Below are 18774 nucleotides of genomic sequence, written 5' to 3' on the forward strand. Positions count from 1 at the left end.
TTCACTTGTGGCGAAACAGTGATCCGTTGGAAATCGATGAAACAAACTTTAACTATCACTTCTTCAAATCATGCTGAAATAATGACAATACATGAAGCTAGTCGAGAATGTGTTTGGTTGAGGTCAATGACTCAACGTATTCTGAAAAATTGCGGGTTAATATCTGACGATAAAATCCCCGACTACATTGTATGAAGATAATACGGTTTGTATAGCCCAATTGAAAGAGAGTTACATTGAATGAGATATAACGAAATATATTTCAACAAAATTCTTTCTCCCCCATTATCCACAAACATCTTCACACACAATAAATATTATATATATAATTACACACGCACACAATATCAACTCACATATATTTATATATACAAAGTAGCTTATAGTATTATATTCATATATTATTCTATTATATAATATATATAATAGTAGTTAGCAGTAAAAATAATTATTAATATTTCTATTGACTAGTCATATAATGATATTACGACACTCTTAGCATAACTAATTAATTACATTCCTATCCCTGTAGCTGGGCTGAAACTTAGGCCCATTTAGCAAAAGGCCATATATATTATGCTCCTATTCTAGATATAAATGGTTCATTTTTCTGTCAATATATAATTTATTTATTTATTTTTAAAAAATATAATTATATATTTTAATTACATTTTAAATTTTATAATTTTTAATTATTTTTAATTTTAATTAAATTATTTTAATATTAATTTATAATTATTTTATATATTAATTATAATTTATCTAAATTCTCGTTTATATAAAAAAAATTATTTGAAAAAAAAGAAAAACTATATTCAATGAATAAAATAATAATTTGATATTAATTTTATAACACAAAAAAGCCACAACTAATTTCTAAATAATTTTGTCCAGTACATGAACAATATGCGGCTTCAAAATAAGAAATATGATGTAGATTTTTAAATCATGAATAGGTTCTAAGCAATTTTGACTTATAAATATTAACATTAATTTTCAAATTAAAACAAAAAGAATTTGTCACATTTGGTGTCTTGTCTTTGCAAAAGTATTCCATGCATTCATAGTATGTAGATAGACATTATAATAAAATTGCAATAATATTTTCTGAAAAGAAAAATAAAGAATCTAAATACGTATAGATAAATAAATGGACTAACATGGATCCAGGTGTCTCTTTCGAATCGATAAAATGATTAATTTTTAGAATTTAACAATATATTTTTTAAAACTTTATATTTATCAACAATAATTTGTTAAAAAAAATTTAAAAGACTCTTAATTTAAACAAACTGTACTTTATTTATTTAATGATAGTAACAAACTAGATGAATTTAACAAATATAAGATTTTCTTGAATGGATAGAGGACATATTTATATTGTGTTAATATATCTTGTTATAATATTTATATAAAATCATTTTAATATTTTCTTTTTATGAAAAAACATATCTGTTACTGTTATTATTATATAAAAGAAATATATATAATAATAATAATAATAATAATAATAATGAAGAGGAGTTGCAGGAAGAAAGAGAAATTGCCAGCCAGTTGCCACCGCACCGCTTTCTCGCTCTCAAACAAATTCAAAGATTTACAGCCACCGTAGATAGATCGATAATAGGATAGCCACCACCCCCCTTCACCGCCCTTCCCAATTCCTTCCAATCCCTAATTTCCGGGTCCGTTTCTTCCTGGCGAAGAATTCGATCCTGCAATAGCGAATCTTTGATTGGCGGCCGGTGGATATGGCGGCGGGCCCTCTGGCGGACGCGGCGGTGGTGGCGCTCCGCCTTAGCGACGCGACCAGTTGGTGGGACGTAGTCAATCACTCCGTCGCTTGGCAGGATTCCATATTCCATGTTCTTGCCGCACTTTATGGAATCGTTGGCGCTGTTGCTTTGGTAACTTTTGAATTCTTTTGCGATTAGGTTAGATTTTTTTGTTGCACAGCCTTGAATTAGGGTTCGAACACGATAATGGTTTGAAATTTGTAATCTTATGCGCGATTCTTTGTTTTACTCCCCTCAATTTCCTTTCCCCCTTTTTGAAAAATTGGTAGGTTTTTGCAATTACAATTCATTTGCAATGCCAAATACCCCCCCCCCCCCCCCCCCCCCCCAACCCACACCCACACCCACACCCACACCCACACACATATATAAATATATGTATGCATATATTTGAGGGAAGCTTTTTGTTGACAAAATTTCTATGCATTAGTTACATTGGAATTCACAGTGAATGTATGAATTGATACATTCTTTGTTAAGAAGGTGGTTTTGTGAAATCTTATTATATATATCTCTGTATCCATATGATTAATTTAGATGAAGCACAAACATTAAGAACTTACTTATTCGTTATAGGTGCAATTGGTGAGAATACAATTGAGAGTACCTGAATATGGCTGGACAACTCAAAAAGTGTTCCATTTTCTTAATTTCCTGGTCAATGGAGGTTTGTATGCCGGTGCAATAATATTTGATATCTGTTCAAATTTCAATATCTCTGCTACTTTTATCTGAAGGATCTTTTATTTATGATTTCAGTTCGTTGTGTGGTATTTGCATTGCGTCGGGATGTCCAAAAATTGAAGCCAGTGGTATTGATTTTATCTCCTTTTATTTTCCTTATCACGAATTATTTTAATTATCTTTTTTTTTACTGATGCTTCCCATTCTGTTTAGATTGTTCAACACATTTTGCTTGATATGCCAAGTCTCGCGTTTTTCACAACATATGCTTTGCTTGTATTGTTCTGGGCAGAAATCTATTATCAGGTTGAGTAAAATTTCATTTAACAGGCTGTGTGCCCAAAGTTTTGACCTCTGCATCTCAGTTCATTACTTACTGCATATTTGCCAGGCTCGTGCTGTATCCACTGATGGGCTTAGACCTAGTTTCTATACCGTCAATGGAGTTGTGTATGCTATTCAGGTAACACTTGAGTGCGCCAGACATTCAATGCATATGAATATAAGTACAGGGGATGTATGAAGGGGAATAAACTATTCTTCTACTTTCTTCCAGATAACCTTGTGGTTAATTCAGTGGTGGAAGCCCGTTCCTGTTATGACAATTTTAAGCAAAATGTTCTTTGCAGGTTTATTACGTTAAACTCTCCCTGTGTGAATTTTGTATTATTTGTATGGACGCTTCAAGTATGCTTATGAAATTTGTCATTTGGCAGGTGTTTCCTTATTTGCAGCCCTGGGGTTTCTTCTCTATGGTGGAAGGTGCAGTTTCCATCCTTAGAAAACAGATATTCTGACGATAATATTCTTTGATTGTACTTTTTAAGCTCATAACCATGCAAGTATCTTTGATCATAATTTCTTTTTTCTTTTTAAATTGTTAAAGAATTATTAACTCTGTGGTTTTTATCAAGTGTGCCCCCTTTCACTAGTATACACGAAATGAAGGGATAGGGTTGATTGCGTTTTTATGCATTGTTAGCATCCGAGTTCATTTTCCTCGATCATGTCAGATTATCTAACGCATGGCCTGTGTTGTCGAGTTGGGTGGCTTCATAATATTATAAATCAGTGCAAATATTCTTTGTGCTCTATTGATTATTTTGACATCTTTCTTTGAACTGATTATCAATCTCAATTGCATTTTGACTTTATGTAGGGTAGATACTAGATACTGGTGTCTTTCCTGCCGCTAATTATAAGGGTTTGATATGTTATTGATTGTTTATTGGTTGAAATATAATTTGTATGATAGTCTCATCATTGGGTGTCTTTCCTGCCGCTGATTATAAGGGTTTGATATGTTATTGAGTGTTTATTTGTTGAAATGTAATTTGTATGATAGTCTCATCGTTGTAATTGTCGGTGCTCAATTCTCTTTGTTATCGAAAAATGTCTTTAGCATCTTTGATTAAATGATGATACCTGCACAATCACATAAGATGATTGCTTGTTTCTCATAATTTTTTATATCTGAGGGGTTTCATCTAACGTTGATATGCTTCCCTATTAAATGTTCAATAGTTTTTTGCCCCTCTATTAATTTGGTGTTATTAGATGTTTGTTTTTTAGCAATTATTTTACTTTGGAACATTCTTGTACATGATTAAGTTACATTGACCTCTTTTGCATTCCTTATACAGGTTGTTCTTAATGTTAAAAAGGTTTCCTGTAGAATCCAAAGGCAGACTTAAGAAGTTGCAGGAGGTATGCTCTAAGCTCAATATTACTTTTTATATGTGAAGATGTGTTTGTATTAACAACAATACATTTTTCTGGTAGGTTGGTTATGTGACAACCATATGTTTCTCATGCTTTCTTGTCAGATGCATCATGGTAAGTTCTCTGCCAATTCTAAGAAAATCAATTACCTGATTGTGGTAATTAAAATGATATACATTGATATATGTGTGTATATTGAAATCACTTGGCTCGTATGATTTTAGTATTTTACTGCTTTTTGCAGATATATGCAAAATGCTTTTTTTGGGTTAACATATTTTGATTTGTCAAACTAATTTGATAATTCTGTGTTCTGAGTTTATATTAATTGTCGAATCTTAAATGATATATTTTGAGTTAAACTGAATTGCACGCAGCAGACCGTAACTGTACTAAATACTATGCATTTTAAATGAAGTGTTATTGTCAGCGTGATTAGTTGACTCTCCGGTGCCATTGTTGGAACATAACATCTATGCACAGCTATTCTATACCAAGCAGTTTCAAATGTCCTGTATTTATTCTCTCTTTTGTGTGTGCTTACTTATTTCCTATTCCCCCAAATGGAAATCTTCTTAATTTATAATATTCTATAATAAGCTGGACAAGCAAGGAAAGATTGAAAGTGAGAAATGTGAATAATGTATGGAATCCCTAATGTTGTTGTATGGGTCCCGGAATTTGAATTTGATGGTTTTTCCCCATGGCTGACACAAGCATGTTCTGTGTTTGTGTGTGTATTTTCTTATTTTTTATTTTACATTTTCAATCAATGGTTGTGACCTAATTGCAACAATATGTATTGTTTCCCCGATATAGCTGTGTATGGTTTCAATACATTGATATTCAGTCAAATTTATTATATTAATGTGCTGCCTATTTTTTATTACAATATCCTTCATTTCAAAATAAAAATTATTTACCATAGCTATCAAGTTCTCCAAATTAGTTAACATCTATCAGGATACATGTTATAATAAAACAGGAATTTTCAAAACACATTTTCTTTTATGCCCGGGCATGAGCTGTATCTAGAATGCTTGTTTCTTGCCTTATTTGTCTGCCACCATGCCTTTTCTACCTTATCTGTATATGCTAAATGTGCCTGCATATTTATTGAGGTCCTTGTGTTTGCACTTGTTTTTATATTGTATTCCCATGAATTATGGCTTGTTTGGTGTATTCCTGTGTATTAACATTCATTTATTGTATGTTTTTGTCGCATTTATTTTTATTTTATAATGATTGCTGCCATAACAACGCATTTGTCTCTACAACTCTTACGTTTTGCAGATGTGCTTTGATGCATTTGATCCAGCTGCGGATCTTGATGTTCTGGATCATCCAATATTGAATTTAATATATTACCTGGTATGGTTTATTTTGAGATTTTAGGTATTCATATATAATTTAGCTTGATATATACTGGAAGAAGAGAAAAATTATTGCTTCTTTCATTCATCGTCAATATAAACTTAACCTGTTTATTTATGTGGATTGGGGCCATTCCTAGTATCTATGACATGGTAGATTAATGAAGTTGCAACCTGTCTCTTGTTCTTACTGCTTCTTTTGATTCTAATACTTCACTTTAAGCACATGGAAACTTATGCTTTGAGCAATATGAGGTACGGATATTGATGGAAATGGTGTTCTAGTTTCCTGGAGAAGCACATCTTTTGTGTGTGTTATTATTAGTGGAGTATACTATAGACTAGTGGAGTATACTATAGACGTCTAGTTGAAGTTTCCAAGATTGAAAATTTGGAGCATGACTTAAATCAATCAATCAAATTGTTTAGTTGTTTGTCTTAGGATACAAGTGCTCATGGGTACCAGTTTCTGAGAAACTTCCATTTCATTTCTTGGACGTATCATCTGGTTGATATTGGGTGAAATCTTGGCTTCTTTTGGAATTCAATATACAATCGAGCAATTGTTCGTATTTACAGGAACAATTGAGCATCCTACATTAGCCATGTTTTGTCTCCATATTGTTGTTAATTTATTGGTAGTGCTCCAGATACTTTTACTAGTCTTCTCCACGAAAGTTAAACTGTGATGTTTGTTTTAGCATCACTGGAAACAATCTAAGCAATAATGGCCAAGCTTCTTGTTCAATGATGCCGACTTCCTTTTTACAGACAGTAAAATAAAAACAAGCACAAGATGTGCACAATAGTTGATGATGTCGATTAAAATAGTGTGTCCGGTCTGTGTGTGCTTATCATCAGTATGCATCATCCATCCTAATTTTCAATTTTTGCAGCTAGTGGAGATCTTACCATCGTCGCTGGTACTCTTCATACTGAGGAAACTACCTCCGAAGCGTGGGATCACGCAATATCATCCTATCCGGTGATAATCTTCCTCCAAGGAAGGGTTTGGATGCAGTAAGTGTGAAGGGGGTTGGTTTCCCGTCCACAAATGGGATGATGAAAACATGAACGAATGGAGCGTAGTAGTCGAGAGCCCCCCTCCGGCCCCTACTCCCGCAGTTTGCATGAATGAATGAATGAAGTTGTGTTTTTGATGTATGACTGCACCAAATGTAGTTTACTTCTAGAGAGAGAGAGGGAGATGCACTTCTATCTGTAATTTCCAGCCTGCAAACTACTAGTTGAGTATCTCCCCTTCCTTCCCCTTTCAACTTGAACTCTTCTTTTGTTGTCTCTCTCTCTCTCTCTCTCTCTCTCTCTCTCTCTCTCTGTGATGAACTTTTTTAGACTATTTTTTGTTTGTTTTTGAGATGATGGATGACATTTTATTTCTACTTTGAGCTTTTGCAGCTAAGCAGCAAAATGCAATGCAACCCATTGTGTGTTTGTTTTGGTAGAGAGAGAGTTGAGAGTGGGTGAAATAGGCAGAAACACATGACATGGCCATGGGATTTGGGGTCCCAAAAAGTAACTTGTTTGTTACTTTTCAGACATCATCATGCCCTAATCAACCCCTCCCTCCCTCCCTCGAACTCAATTTGTCGTAGTTTGGAAAATTTTTGTATTAAAATAATGTAAGATAAATATATTTTGTGATTGAAAAAAATGAGTCTAAATATAAAAAAAAAAAAAATCCTGACTTTCCCAAAATTATTATCTTATAATTTTGTCTTTTTATTAAATATCTTACATAATTATTTTTTTAAAAAAATATATTACATGAAAAAATTGTTTTTATTTCAATTTTTTATTATTTAGAAATATCCAAATATAATATAACAAACAATATCATTGTTCCACTACTAACTTTCATGATTTGCTCTTATTTTATAAAGATGGAAGGCAGGGACACTCTGGAATATGCATCATGCTCTCAATAATCATTGCAACAATCTTGTGCATGTCATCATGTTTTGTTGCTTTACTTTTCTTTTCCATTTTTTAATATTTTATTATATAATTCTTTTATTTGTATTTTTTAAATTTTTTTGGTGAATATATATATATATATATATTTCAAAAAATATATACTTAATTATTATTTAAACATAAACCAAACATACACTATCCAAACAGTATATGCTTTATTTATATACACTATTTATCAACCATAAAAGCTTTAACTATATCATATCAAATATATATTTTATATCACATTGTGGGTTTGTTTTGCATTTCAAACCAAAAAAAAAAAAAAAGAAATGCTCTATTTAGTTTATACGATTCTTAATAAAAATTTATATCTTTTTTTACAAAATATTATTTTAAAATACTATTTAAATTAATAAAAAAAAAACTAATTTCGAACCGAAGCCGAACAAACCCCTAAATTTTTACTACTTGTGGTTATATATATATATATATATAGGATGATGATGATTATTGGGTCAAGATTCTTAATTAATAGTTTTATTCGATTTATTAATAAAAATAATATTCATAATGATTTTGTATGTTTTTAAACTTGGATCTCACAATAATCTTGAGAATAGTATTAAGAAATCAAAAGAGATTTCTAAGCACAATTAATATCTCTCTTCTTTTTAAATTTAATTTGATTTTATTTTACTCACAATTATTACAATTCATTGTAAAAATATAATATTTCATGACAGATAAATAAAATGATAAAAGATTTGCATTAAGAAACGAGAATAATGATTTTAATTAAAGAATATGTATGAGTTGAATGCAGACAGACAGACTCACACGTGACATAAACAGTTAATCAAACTCAAAATCTTGTCCTAACATATTATCATTATTATAATGAAATCATTATTAAAATAATAGTTTATGGGGTAGGAGGAGAGCAGTTGTCTGTAATATAAGTACTTGACAAATATGGGTCTAATACACTACTGCTCTTTTATGTAATGATTTCTATTTGAAATACCCTTTAACCAAATTAAACTTACATAATACTCGCTACTCCGTACATGAATAAAGTATATATTTACTTTTGGCGCGGAGTTTAAAAAATAATAATATTTTAATTACAGTGAGTAAGTAAAAGTAATGTAATAATATTTTTGCCTTTGCTTTTTGGTATAAAAGTAAGAATATGAGGTAAAATAAGGGTATTTGTGGAAAAAAGTAAAATATTTAATTAAATGGTTATATATACTTTGTAGCTGGACGGAGGAAATACTTTTTATATCTACGAAGAAAAATTAGTATTATATTAAGATAAAATAAAAAAAAATTAAATTAACTCTATTAATATTGTATGATATAAAAATAATAATAAAATTATAAATTATAGATTTTAATATATATTTAAAGTATATAATTATATTTTTAAAAAATAAACAAATTAAATAGAATAAAACAATATTTATTTTTTAGTAATAGTATTGACTATAATATTTAAAAATTAAAACAAATACTTTAGAACACATAAAAATAACAATATATATTTTTGTATCAAAAACTAGATTTTTTACCAAAAAAAAGAGCATAACTTAATTCGAACTCATGATCTTTCACACCATTAAAACGTTAAATACTTCTAAACACATAAAAATAACAATATATATATTTAGTGGCCGATAATTATAGAAATTGTGATATTAATTTAATATTTGACATATATATATATATATTTTAGGATATATTATCAATTTATATCTTATTTTATTTTATTTTAACATATGTTTTATATTTCCAATTTATACCTCATTTACTATATGTATATTATATATACATCACGGAGAAGGAGAAGTAGCGATGAAGACGATGACGATGACGATGATGGTGAGATCCAGAGGCTCGTGTTCACTTATTACCTAATTAATTAATTTAAATTATATTTTATTTATTCTCTGTATTTCTGATATTTGCTCCTCCTCCTCCTCCTCCTCCCCAAATTCAGTTTCAATTTAATTATTCACGCACTCCTCCACTGCCCCACCTCCATCGTCATCGTCATCGTCATCGTCATCTTCATCTTCATCCTCGCTCATCTATTATCTGTGCGTGTGTGTTCTTAATTAATTCAATCTATCTTCAATCCTCACTGCACCACCCAACTCAATTCAATTCAATTCAATTCAATGCCGCTCGCTAGCTAGCCCACCTATTTCAGTTTAGGGTTTCGCAGACGGAGGAGGGAAGGAATTCTAATAATTAGGGTTTCTCTCTCTCTCTCTCTCTCTCTCTCTCTCTCTCTCTCTGTCTATCTAATCTGTTAATTGTTCCTTTGTCACTATGCATCTCTTCCGTCAACAATGGCCTCTCTCTCTCTCTCTCTCTCTTCTATTGTGACAACAAACAGGGCAGCAACCTGAATTGTTTTTCAAACCCCATTTTTGGGTTCTCTCTCTCTCTGCAATTTCTCACCTAATTAATTAATTTCACGTGAACCCCTTTCTGTTCTTCCCTTCTTTTAGAGTGAGAGCCAAAAGAAGAGAGAGAAATGGGCAACCCAAAAACAATGGAGAAAGAAAGTAAGAAAGACGATTAGTGAAAACTGTCAGTGAGTAGATGACCTCCCATTAATTACACCTCCAAATTCTTGTGTTTCTTCCTCTCTCTTTCTTCCTCCCTTTTCAAAATTACTTTTCTTCTACTTCAGGATTGCCTTGCCTTGCCAGACAGCCATTTCTTTTTCCTCTGTAAATCAAAATCAGTCAAACCAAAGAAAGCTTTGCTGACAACGACACACTCTCTCTTCTCCCTCTCTCTGCTGCTTCTGGCGCCTTTCTTTACACTCCATTTTCGACCTCCATAGCCATAACTTACACCTCACCCTTCTTCCACAATCAATCATGCCCCTAGATCTACTTCTGCTACTCAATTGCCTCTGCCTTAGGGTTTCGATTATGGGACGACGCAGCCCCCCAAATCACCCCTCCATTTCTAGATCTGACTAAGTTTCTATACTCTTTCTCCACCGCTTCAATGGTTTGTACATTCCCCTCCTCCTCAAGGTACAACTTCCTGTTCCTGTTCCTCTTCTTCTTCTTACTGTCGACCACTTCAAGATCTGACGACGCCGGCGCCTTGCTCTCCCTGAAATCTGCCGTCGACACCGTCGGCGTCCTCCGCTGGTCTCGCAGCGCCAATGTGTGCCAGTGGGAAGGCGTCAGAGAATGCCTCCATGGCAGAGTCAGCAAGCTCGTCGTCGAGAGCTTCAACCTCACCGGCAAGCTCGACGGCACCAGTCTCAACCAATTAGATCAGATTAGGGTTCTCAGCTTGAAGGACAACTCACTTTCCGGCGAGATTCCGGAGCTCTCCGGCCTGAAAAATCTCAAGTCTATTTACCTAAACAATAACAGATTCTCCGGTCCCATCCCCGTAAGCCTCTCCGCAATGCACAGATTGAAAATTATTGTCCTCTCCGGCAACGATCTCTCCGGCCAGATTCCGGCGTCCTTCGCCGCCCTGACCAGGCTGTACGTCCTCTTCCTGCAAGACAACCGGTTGTCCGGTCCGATCCCGGCTTTTAATCAGACCGGCCTCCGGTTCTTCAACGTGTCCAATAATGCCCTCTCCGGGCCAATCCCGCAGACCGCCGCATTGGCCAGGTTCAATGCCACGTCATTTTCCCGGAACCTGAACTTGTGCGGTGAATTAGCCGGGCGGCGGTGCGGCGGCGGCATTGCCCCGTCCGCCTCCCCATCGTACCCAATTATGCCTAAAAACAGCAGCCGTCACCGCCGGCGAATTATATTAATAAGCGTTCTCTGCGCCGCCGGATTGGTGGCGCTGTGTGTGCTGGTGATCGTTTGGATGGTTTGTATGAGGAAGAAGAGCAATGGTAAGGAGAACGGTAGCAAAGTGGTGGCGGGAGGGGCGGAGGACGGCGGCACACCTGGCGGCGGCAGCGGCGGTGGTGCTGCTAGCGCCCGCCGGGGCGATCACAGCGGCGACAAGCACGGCGGATTTTCGTGGGATCAAGGCGCTGAAGGGCTCGGGAGCTTGACGTTCCTCGGCCCCGGTGATCAGCAGATGAATTATAGCCTCGAGGATCTTTTAAAAGCCTCCGCCGAGACGCTCGGCCGGGGGACTATCGGCAGCACATACAAGGCCGTGATGGAGTCGGGATACATTGTCACAGTCAAGCGGCTTAAGGACGCCCGGTATCCTTCGATGGAGGAGTTTAGACGACACATTGAGATCCTCGGTCGATTGCGCCACCCGAATTTGGTGCCTCTCCGGGCGTATTTTCAGGCCAAGGAGGAGCGTTTGCTCGTCTACGATTATTTCCCCAACGGCAGCCTCTTTTCGCTCATACATGGTACATTTTGTCATCGATGTCTTGTTAGAGATCGATAAGGCGTGTTGCCTGAGCTCTGTTGTGGTTTCAATGTGCAGGTTCCCGAGCAGCCGGCGGATCAAAGCCGCTCCATTGGACGTCGTGTCTCAAAATAGCCGAGGATGTCGCCACTGGTCTCCTCTACATCCATCAGAACCCGGGCTTGACGCACGGGAACTTAAAATCGACCAACATCCTATTAGGATCTGACTTCGAGTCGTGCCTGACCGACTACGGGCTGACTGCCTTCAGGAACCCCGAGTCGAATGAGGAATCGAGCGCGTCGTCCCTCTTCTACCGGGCGCCGGAGTGCCGTGACCCTCGGAGACCGTTGTCCCAACCGGCGGATGTCTACAGCTACGGCGTGCTGCTCCTGGAGCTCCTGACGGGGAAGACGCCGTTCCAGGATCTTGTTCAAGAGCACGGCGCCAACATCCCGGCGTGGGTGCGATCGGTGAGGGAGGAGGAAACGGAATCTGGCGACGAGGTGTCTGCGTCGGAGGAGAAGCTGGCGGCGCTGCTGAACATCGCCATGGCATGTGTGGCAGTGGGGGCGGATAGCCGGCCGGCGATGAAGGAGGTGGTGAGGATGATCCGGGAAGCTCGGGCGGAGGCGCATTTGTCGTCGAACAGCAGCGATCACTCGCCGGGGAGATGGTCGGACACTGTCCAGAGCTTGCCCAGGGAAGAACATCTCAGTATATAAATCAATGTAACATTTTTATTTTTTCCTAGTGATTTTTACAATTTTTATGGGTGTTTCATTACATTTTGTTCTTATTTTGAATTGAAGAGTGAGTTCGATTGAATCATGTTTCAGCCATTGATTTAATTTGAGTGTTCTCAAGATGTTCGAATCATTCTTGCATACTAAAAAATCCTATCTTTTTCAGCTATCTCTGTTATGATTACTGAGTTATGCATACTTAATGAAAGCTCATAAAACATACCTCGACTCGTTCTTGATCTATTAAGAAAACCCATCTTCCTCCGACGGGCCGGAAGACGTCGATTCAACGTTGTCTAGCAGCGACGCCAACTGCTGCGCGTTGGGCCGTAGTCTCGGGGACTCGTCGAGGCAGATAGAAGCAATCCCGAGCACCGTAGCCTTTCTCCCGGCATGGATTGCCCCGTAGATCAGCGGATCGAACACGTCGGCTTCCCTTCCCTCCTCCATCATCTCGATTACCCACGACACCAATTGCCGGGATTCTTTCGGTCCGCACACATCCATCGGTCTCTTCCCCGTCAAAAGCTCCAAAAGAACAACCCCGAAACTGTACACGTCGCCTTTATACGTCGCCACCGATGCCTGACCATATTCGGGAGGGATGTACCCCAACGTCCCGACGAGGTCCGTCGTGACATGCGTCTCGTACGGGAGAATCAGCCGAGCGAGCCCGAAATCAGCCAAGTGAGGTTTGAACTCCCCGTCGAGAAGGATGTTGCTCGACTTGATGTCGCGGTGGATGATGCGCGGCTCGCAGGATTCGTGCAGGTAAGCCAGCCCTCTGGCTGCACCCTGCGCGATTCGCAGCCGTTTCTCCCAATCCAACGATGATGGCCCGTCGCTCTTTTCATGTAGCCAGTAGTCGAGGCTGCCGTTCTCCATGTACGGGTATATTAACAGCTTGTCGTTCTTGTACCTGCAGTAGCCTTGAAGCCAGACAAGATTCGGATGCCGAGCTCTTGACAAGCTATCGACTTCAGCTTCGAATTCCCTATCCATTAGCAAGTCGTCGCCGTAAAGCCGTTTTATAGCTACCTTCCTTCCGTCGGAGAATTCAGCCTTGTAGACGAGACCAAATCCGCCGCAGCCGATAATGTTAGACGAGTCGAAATTGTTCGTCGCCTTCACAAGGTCGTCGACGAGGATCATCGAACTGCTGTCGTCGCTCCGACAAAGGGTAACTACCTCCGAGTAGGAGCGAGGCTCGATCCTCGCTGAATTGATAGGATCGACGGCCTTCGTCCAAGAGAATCGAAGAACGACTAAACATACAAAGAATACCAGAAGTAACATGAATCCAAGACCAATGCCGACGCCCATTGCAATCGAAACCATATTATCAGCAGCTCTCGGTTTTCTCGAGTGATCAAGCAAAGGTGAAAGGATGCTATCAGGACAAGGAGAAGAATGAGTTCCACAGAGACCGGAGTTTCCATCGAAGCTCGAGTTGTTAAATGTTAGGAACTGACCTCCAGTCGGGATCCGGCCTGAGAGATGATTGTGCGCGACGCTGAAAGTCGACAGAAAGCTGAGTATACTCAACGAAGACGGTATCATTCCCGTCAAGTTATTGAACGACAAGTCCAAAGTTTCCAAACTCCTCATCTCCGATAAACTGCCAGGAATCGATCCGAACAGATTGTTGCATTTGAGGTCCAAAACATGAAGCTTCTTTAGATTACCAAACTCCGGCCAGATCTCTCCCATCAGCAAATTGTTGCCAAGACTCAACGTGGAAGGAAAACCCCCAATCTGTTTATACTTGTAACCCTGTCGATTCCTCCTCGAATAGAGAGGGAAATCGGGATTCGATACATCCTTCAGGACGCTACCGTTGATGAGGCTCTGCATTCCGGTAAGCTCCTTAGGAATCTCCCCGGTAAGGGAGTTCTTCGATAGATCCAAATAAAACAGAGATCGGAGATCGCCAATGTACGTTGGGATCGAGCCTTCTAGCCGATTCCACGACAAATCCAACAGCTGCAAGTTCCTGCACTGATTCAACCACTGGGGAATGTAACCGGTGAGTTTGCAATCAGCGACAATAAGGACTTTGAGTTCAACAAAGTGAAGATCAAGATGATTAGGCATTTCTTCGCCATTAAAGTTCCCCGTAAGAACTAAAGTTTTCAAGCTTCTGCAGTACTGAAGAATGTCCAGAGCCGTCGCAAGGTCGGAGACATTGGAATCTGAGAGAGATAAGTGAATAAGGCTGTGAAAATTCCTGAAACTAGCAGGGATCTTACCATGGAAATTGATCCTTGCGAAATTTACAGCTCTCAAGTTTTTACAGGTTGGGAGGTTCTCAGGAATCTCGCCATGGAAATTATTCGTCGCCAAGTTGATCGAATTGAGATTAACCATTGCAGAGCAGTTGAGATCAATGGCGCCAGTCAAGGAATTGTTTCTCAGGTTAAGAAAAATAATGCTAGCCGAATTCGACAGAGATTTGGGTAATTCGCCACTGAATTGATTCGATTGAGCAGAGAAATACTCCAAGTGCATAAATCTATCGAACACGTCAGGAAGTTTTCCTGAAAATCCATTCGATGATAAACCTAAATGAACAAGATTAGAGAGGTTACCGATTTGATCACTGAGCTGTCCGGAGAACAGATTCTCATTGAGATTTAATTTCTTCAAGCTCTGCAACCTAAACAGGTCATCAGGCAAACCGCCAGAGATGAAGTTTCTAGAAACATCAAGCTCCTGCAACGAAGGCAGGGATATGGAGTTGGGGAAGGTTCCAGAAATGGCGTTATGGCTCAAATCTAGGGTTTCTAAGTTCGGCAAAAGCAGAAGCGCCTGCGGAATGGAGCCTTTCAGAGAATTCCACGACAAATTCAAGGTCCTGAGGCGATCCAGATTGCCTAACGATTCAGCCACAGTTCCGACGAGGCGTTTCCTGCCTAGCTCCAATTTGACAACCCTAAGAGATGAATCAATGGAGCCATTCGAGGCGCGGGTGGACGGATTCTCGCAAGTGACGCCACTCCAACCGCAGCAATTCGGCGGAATCGATTCGAAATTCCATCTATCCACACCTGAATTAAGTTGCGCGACGAATTTCTTCAGCGAATCCAAATCACTAGGGTTGCAGCTGAGGCCGCGATGAGCTCGGGAAGAGATTCCAGCGAGAATAATGAAAACGAAACGCAGAACCGACAGAATCATCTTCTTCTTCTTCTTTCTTCCAAGGCAATTACGGAACAACAATTACAATCACCAATAACTCCTCCTCATCATTCTCGCCGTCCCCGTCGCCGTCGCCGGAAAGGAGAGCGTTTGGGGAGAAGACGTGTACGGAAGAGGTTCCCGTTGGATGAGTAGAGTCGGAGTCAGAGGGGTGTCTTAAAAGCGGGTAATAAATGCCGCCAAAATCTTATTTCTCTCCATTTCTACAATCTGATAGCCCAATAAATAAATGTTTTTTTTTTTTTTTGATATTTATAATTTATTTTGGTATAATATATATATTTTTATAAAATATTATAATTGCTTTTATTTTATCGTATTTTTTAGTTTTTATTCTTTTAATAATATATGTAATATTTTATATGAAAAAAATAATTTAAATCTGTTTGTTTACTATTTGACACTATATTCTTAATTTTTTATAAAAATAATTTTATTTGTATTCATAAAATTTTATTTTTCGTAAAGTAATATTGATATACTATATTTTATTATTTTCATCTCAATCGAAAGTATTTTTCTTATATCATTTTCTTATATTTTATTTAACAAATAGTATCTTTTTATATAAATGGCAAAGAATAAAAATACCAAAATTATTTTATATTTTTATTAATAAATAAAATATTATTATTTTTTAATAAAAAACACCAATGGAATAGAACGAAATAAATAAAATATGGTTATTGAAATAATTAACTACATATTTTAAGTAATTTTAATCATATACTATATTATATTATAAATCAAATATTAATTAAATAAATTATTTTAATCCAACTTTCCAAAAAAAAAATACACAGCCAATAACAAAAGCATCTTATAAGTAATTGCAGTATATTTGATATTTTCCATTTTTCAACAATAAAAGGTAGTTACGTTAATATATACAATTTTCAAACTTTGTTCGAAATCGTGCAAAAATATTAATTAAAATAGTGTTAAAATATTAAAGTAAAGTTTTTATATTTAGAGTTAGATATAATATTATACTTATTTTCTTTTTAGGCAATATTTATTAATTAATTTAAGGTTAAATTTAAAATAAAAATATAGCTGAGTGAATCCAGCTGAATTGCACGTTCTCTTAGAAAAGTATTTAATGAGTTGAGCTAAAATAAGTTTTCTGCCACTATCTCTTAATAGAGAAAGATGAATTAAGTTGGAATCCTCAATGAATCCAACTTGCATTAAAAAAGCTCACCTCATTTTGGTTTTAGGCAAATTACAAATTTACGATTTACATATATCTAATTATTACTTTTGTCTTTTATATTTTATTCTTTTTGATAAAATATATCCTTTGCATATAAATAATCAATTTTGTACTTCGGGTGTGTTTGTTTGGGGGTTTGGATTTTGGATTGGGATTTGAATAGTAAAAATTTTGAATTTGAATAGTTGTATGATGTGATATAAATAGGGTTTGATGTGATGTTTTGAATGTAAAATTGATTTTTAGTATAATATAAAAAATGAAAAATAGGTGTTTGATTTGATATTTTTGGGAGGAAAAAATTGGATGAATAGTGGAAATCCTCCAAAATCCTTCAAACAAACACACCCTTCAATCACAAGTGGTGTTCAATTCATACAAATCTCTAATCTCGCTTTTGTTATCATATAAAAGCAATAATAGAATACATAAATTATAATATATATTGTTAGCTCATATATAATAAATTTATACTTCATCCGTCTGACTACGGTGTCCCCTTATTTTAAACACGAAAATTAAAAAACAAAATATATGTGGAGTTTTGGACCAATGAATTAAAAAGACCCAATACAAATACAATCGATCCGCCCATTTGAAGCCCGAATACGTAATCTGTAACCCAACCCGAGTCTCTGTGAGACTGCTGGATGCCTTGATAAATCGGTTCTGTTGGACCGCTGAACCGGTCTACTCTATATATATATATATATATATATTATTGCCCTGAACCAGTTCATTCATTCGATTTGATACAGAACAAAAGAAAGAACATATAGCGATTCCCTTCTAGCCCTAGGCGATTCTTTCGACGTCGCATGTATTCTCCGATGATTTTGTCCGGCGATTTGGGAAGCTCTCCCTCTTCTTCGACGCACACCTTCCCGTTGGTGTTTCTACGGTTTGATTTAATCGATTTGATGTATATCTTGTTCACGGTGTAATAGACTTGAGATCGTTGTGTTTCCTTATATTAGGGTTCGAGTTTGTGTATTAGTTGCAATTCCGTAGCGAGTCATTTGTGGCTTGGGTCTTAAATGTGTATTCAATGTCAATTTGTTCGATTTGTGGGTAAAACTGAGTTCAAGTATATTGCTTCCGTGATAATAAAAGTTTCTTTTAAGTTTTCGTTAGATCTAGAATATTCTTATGCGAATATTATGTTGTTGATCTTGGATTAGTAATAACAGTATAATTAATAAAATAATCAAGAATACATCAGTAAGATTTATTATCGTATAATAAATATAATTTTAGATTAAGATAACCGATTAGTCTAACTAAAATTCAAAAAATTTAAAAAAATTAAAATATATAATTCTTTTAAAAAAAGAAAAAAAAATAACAATAAGACATACAAAAATGAAAATGTATACAAGTAGGATGGAGAGAGTATTATATTGACATAAATAACATATTATGTGTCCTTGTATTATTCCAAAATGTAAATACTAAATAATATTAGTATAAAAATATTACTCCATCTGTCCCAACTAAAAGTATCATTTTTATCATTTATGTCCATCCCACCAAGTATTTTACTGGATTTTTTAAAAGTAATCTACATTAATACCAAAATACTTTTAATTTTTTTTTTTTTCTCGGGGACGGGGAAGTAATTAATAATCAATACTCAACAAACCTTTTTATTCCTACATAATTGGACAAGGAAAACTCAATTCGACCTCTCTTTATTAATTATACCATAATTTTATTCAGTAATATATTTC

The 18774-nt window shown here is 36.3% G+C and overlaps 3 protein-coding genes across 4 annotated transcripts; 2 read left to right on the forward strand and 1 right to left on the reverse strand.

The window, feature by feature from the left end:
• Window positions 1-1525: 1525 nt before the first annotated feature.
• Window positions 1526-6978, forward strand: LOC127263503 (tobamovirus multiplication protein 3). Its single transcript, XM_051292562.1, has 11 exons — window positions 1526-1907; window positions 2373-2463; window positions 2556-2608; window positions 2694-2786; window positions 2872-2943; window positions 3037-3109; window positions 3197-3242; window positions 4124-4187; window positions 4263-4316; window positions 5496-5573; window positions 6472-6978. The coding sequence occupies exons 1-11, from the start codon at window positions 1752-1754 to the stop codon at window positions 6562-6564; spliced, it is 873 nt and encodes a 290-aa protein (XP_051148519.1). The 5' UTR covers window positions 1526-1751; the 3' UTR covers window positions 6565-6978.
• Window positions 6979-10543: 3565 nt separating this feature from the next.
• Window positions 10544-12799, forward strand: LOC127263497 (inactive leucine-rich repeat receptor-like serine/threonine-protein kinase At1g60630). The gene is made up of 2 exons (XM_051292555.1): window positions 10544-11885; window positions 11963-12799. The coding sequence occupies exons 1-2, from the start codon at window positions 10544-10546 to the stop codon at window positions 12607-12609; spliced, it is 1989 nt and encodes a 662-aa protein (XP_051148512.1). The 3' UTR covers window positions 12610-12799.
• Window positions 11247-15987, reverse strand: LOC127263496 (phytosulfokine receptor 1-like). Of its 2 annotated transcripts, XM_051292554.1 has the most exons (3): window positions 15219-15302; window positions 12854-15142; window positions 11247-12578 (listed from the first exon to the last, which is right to left on the reverse strand). In XM_051292554.1, the coding sequence occupies exon 2, from the start codon at window positions 15136-15138 to the stop codon at window positions 12874-12876; it is 2265 nt and encodes a 754-aa protein (XP_051148511.1). In that variant the 5' UTR covers window positions 15139-15142; window positions 15219-15302; the 3' UTR covers window positions 11247-12578; window positions 12854-12873. The 2 variants fall into 2 exon arrangements, with proteins under 2 accessions (XP_051148511.1, XP_051148509.1); XM_051292552.1 differs by having other exon boundaries at window positions 12854-15987.
• Between the last annotated feature and the right edge of the window lie 2787 nt (window positions 15988-18774).

This window comes from Andrographis paniculata, unplaced genomic scaffold (genome assembly GCF_009805555.1).
Source record: "Andrographis paniculata isolate CXL003 unplaced genomic scaffold, ASM980555v1 Contig69END, whole genome shotgun sequence".
NCBI lineage: Eukaryota > Viridiplantae > Streptophyta > Magnoliopsida > Lamiales > Acanthaceae > Andrographis > Andrographis paniculata.

What these genes read in the sequence shown, in the direction of transcription:
- LOC127263503 (XM_051292562.1), top strand. Translation starts at nt 1,752, where the DNA reads ATGGCGGCGGGCCCTCTGGCGGACGCGGCGGTGGTGGCGCTCCGCCTT. An exon ending in GGGCAGAAATCTATTATCAG is followed by an intron (nt 2,787 to 2,871) that starts GTTGAGTAAAAT and finishes CATATTTGCCAG; the next exon opens with GCTCGTGCTGTATCCACTGA. An exon ending in TGAATTTAATATATTACCTG is followed by an intron (nt 5,574 to 6,471) that starts GTATGGTTTATT and finishes CAATTTTTGCAG; the next exon opens with CTAGTGGAGATCTTACCATC.
- LOC127263497 (XM_051292555.1), top strand. Translation starts at nt 10,544, where the DNA reads ATGGTTTGTACATTCCCCTCCTCCTCAAGGTACAACTTCCTGTTCCTG. An exon ending in CCTCTTTTCGCTCATACATG is followed by an intron (nt 11,886 to 11,962) that starts GTACATTTTGTC and finishes TTCAATGTGCAG; the next exon opens with GTTCCCGAGCAGCCGGCGGA.
- LOC127263496 (XM_051292552.1), bottom strand. Translation starts at nt 15,807, where the DNA reads ATGATTCTGTCGGTTCTGCGTTTCGTTTTCATTATTCTCGCTGGAATC.